This window comes from Cantharellus anzutake, assembly GCF_015039405.1.
Source record: "Cantharellus anzutake strain C23 chromosome Unknown EI90scaffold_2, whole genome shotgun sequence".
Lineage (NCBI taxonomy): Eukaryota > Fungi > Basidiomycota > Agaricomycetes > Cantharellales > Hydnaceae > Cantharellus > Cantharellus anzutake.
In genome coordinates, this window is record NW_024066952.1 from 1882603 (window position 1) to 1885275 (window position 2673).

The 2673-nt window shown below is 47.6% G+C and overlaps 1 protein-coding gene across 1 annotated transcript; it reads right to left on the reverse strand.

Moving 5' to 3' along the window:
• Positions 1 to 1702: 1702 nt before the first annotated feature.
• Positions 1703 to 2038, reverse strand: EI90DRAFT_3011525 (uncharacterized protein; the record flags this gene model as incomplete). Its single annotated transcript, XM_039056467.1, has 1 exon — positions 1703 to 2038. One exon carries the CDS (start codon positions 2036 to 2038, stop codon positions 1703 to 1705), a length of 336 nt encoding a protein of 111 aa, XP_038923595.1.
• Positions 2039 to 2673: the final 635 nt, after the last annotated feature.

The window sequence follows — 2673 nt, forward strand, 5'->3', positions numbered from 1 at the left end:
ATAAATGATAACGTGAGGGAGATCACTGAAGGATGCGGGTAGCTCCGAAAGCGGAGTTGCATATCTGGAGGATGTTAGGTGACTCAAATAAATGAAATGGGTGGAGGAAGGGTTCAAGGGCATGTCACGGGATATCGGAGGTCCGTCGGGGTATCGGAGCAAATCCGGGATCTCCGAATGTTCCGACTCGGGACCGAGGTTCCGGGATGGGAGTGGCCAAGGTTCGGTGTGCCACAACCAGACCGGAGCTGAGACAGTCAGGAGGGAAGGTGACTTGGAGAGTGGGGAGGCATGGTGTAGGGGATGGTGAAGTTGTTAGGAAGGTGTGATGTGGTGGGAGTGCGCGGGGTCGGGATTCCGGGATATGACATGTTGCATTCTAACTTGTTCAACATTAAGTTGCAACGCAAAGCTTGGGAATGCAATGAAGAGAAGTGTGTGCTGTTGACAAGCATACAACACTCTGAATCAGAGGATGGGCATGGAAGGGGTACCGGGCCACTGTTCATTCAAGCCACTTAAAAGGCAAAAGGTGTGCACATATCATTCTGGATTGCTTAGGTATTAATGCTCTTGGCTTCTCCATCCATAGGTTCTCTGTACTCCCAGGGCTATCATTGGATGGCCCACTCTATGTTGAAGCACGGAATGGCTTGTATGATATGCGACTGTTTCATCGCTTCATTTGCAAATTGTTAGGAGAAATGAACCCATTCCCACTCAAGAACTCTGTTATTGTGATGGACAATTGTTCAATTCACAAGCATCCCTCCATCAAGCATATGGTTGAGAGATGGTATGCTGATGTCAGAGACCGGATCGAGACAAAGGATTGTCTCCATGGTGGAGGGCTTCGGCCTCAGCAACTCAAGCCAGGAGCGCTGTGCCAAGTTACACGTCCATGCCCTAATTTACTTACTGGCAATGAGAACTAAAAGGGGGTCAACTCTAGTCGATTTTATTACTGAGGTGTAACCTATGTACAAGTTGAGTATATATAGTTACAGCAAGGGCAGGCCCATAAATGGCAGGGCCAAGCAGAGTGGAGCTAACGGAGTTAAACATTAGCTGATTGAATATTACCGACAAGCCAGGTTATGGGGTTAGCGGAATGGTAGGCGATAACCCAGAAATGAAAAGGAGGGATAGGCCCGAAGGTGGGCTTGCAGGGCAAGTGAGTGAATTGCCCAGCAGAGGCAGGAGTGCGCTAGTGGATGTCAGAGCTGTCCAGAAGCCTTCGGGGCTCCATACTTAGGGAGGTGTAGGTAATATATTGAAAAGAGGGGGTGGTGACCATCGAGGGAAGCAGAGGTGATTGCAGAATATGGGAGCTCCGAGGTTGGTGAAGAAGGAGCGGAGGTAGTCCGGAGGGACCGGAGGTAGTGAAGGATGATGGCCATGGATGGATATGACAGCTGACTGTTTTATGCTCCATGTATATTGATAACATGCATGTCATTCAGCAGGGTAAGCTGATATATCTTCCCCCATACTCTCCCAACTACAACCCGATTGAAGAATCATTCTCCAAATTTAAACATAAGTTGCATCGCCACGGAACATGGATGCAGGAGATGATGAATAATGAGAGTGACACCATCATTGAAACCCATTTGTGTGATATCTACTGTACCATAACATCTCAGGATGCAGAAGGGTGGTTTAGAGATTCAGGGTACCCTGTAGATTAAATGTGTATTTTTTATTTCTGTAATGTGAAGTAAAATATGAAAGGAACAATCACTAAGGTTTGTGTGACATCAAGATTTGCGAGAAATTTTCTAACTTCCTGTTGCATTGCACGGCCCAATTTCTCTGAAAGACCAGGGGGAATGTCAACACCGAGTTCACAAAGCCCCTTATTCTGAAGCTCATCCAAGCAATGATACCCCTGCTCATTGATCTCAGAGACATATTGAGTGAAGCATAGTTGATTGGGATTGAAGTCTGCATTGGCCTCAAGCATTCCTAGCCATTGTGCAATACTGGGGAATGCTGATGAAGGGGGTGTGAAGTCATTACTGCTTGACATTGCCATCTGTGATGATCCCTGCCATTGGTGATAACAGAATTGGGTACTGGCGCCAAATGAACTTGGTGCCAGGTGATTGGGGGGGGGGGGGAATGTCAGAGACCAGAGCGAGATGAAGGAGTTGTCTCTGTGGCAGAGGGCTTTGGCCTCAGCAACTCAGACCAGGAGCGCTGTGCCAAGTTACATGTCTGTGCCCTAATTTACTTACTGGCAACAAGAACTAAAGGGGGATCAACTCTAGTCGATTTTATCACTGAGGTGCAACCTATGTACAAGTTAAGTATATATATAGTTACAGCGAGGGCAGGCCCGTGAATGGCGGGGCCAAGCAGAGCGGAGCTGTCAGGGGACATAGCGTAAGCGGTTCTCTGTTACCCTATCGATATCGCGTAAGACTATATCACCGCATGTAGCCGCATCGGCCCTCATATATCGTAAATCCCTCACCTTCTCCTGATCCGACTCTGCCCCCTGATCCGAGTGTTCCTTCATCTCTATTCACTTCGTTTTCTATCGGATCATTGTTTAGTTCCTTTGATCCTATCTCTTCCGATTGATTGATGTCACTCGTGTATATAGCTCTATGTGCCGCTGAGGGTTGGAACCTCAGCTTTGTCTACGACTAGGTTTTCGGGCAATAT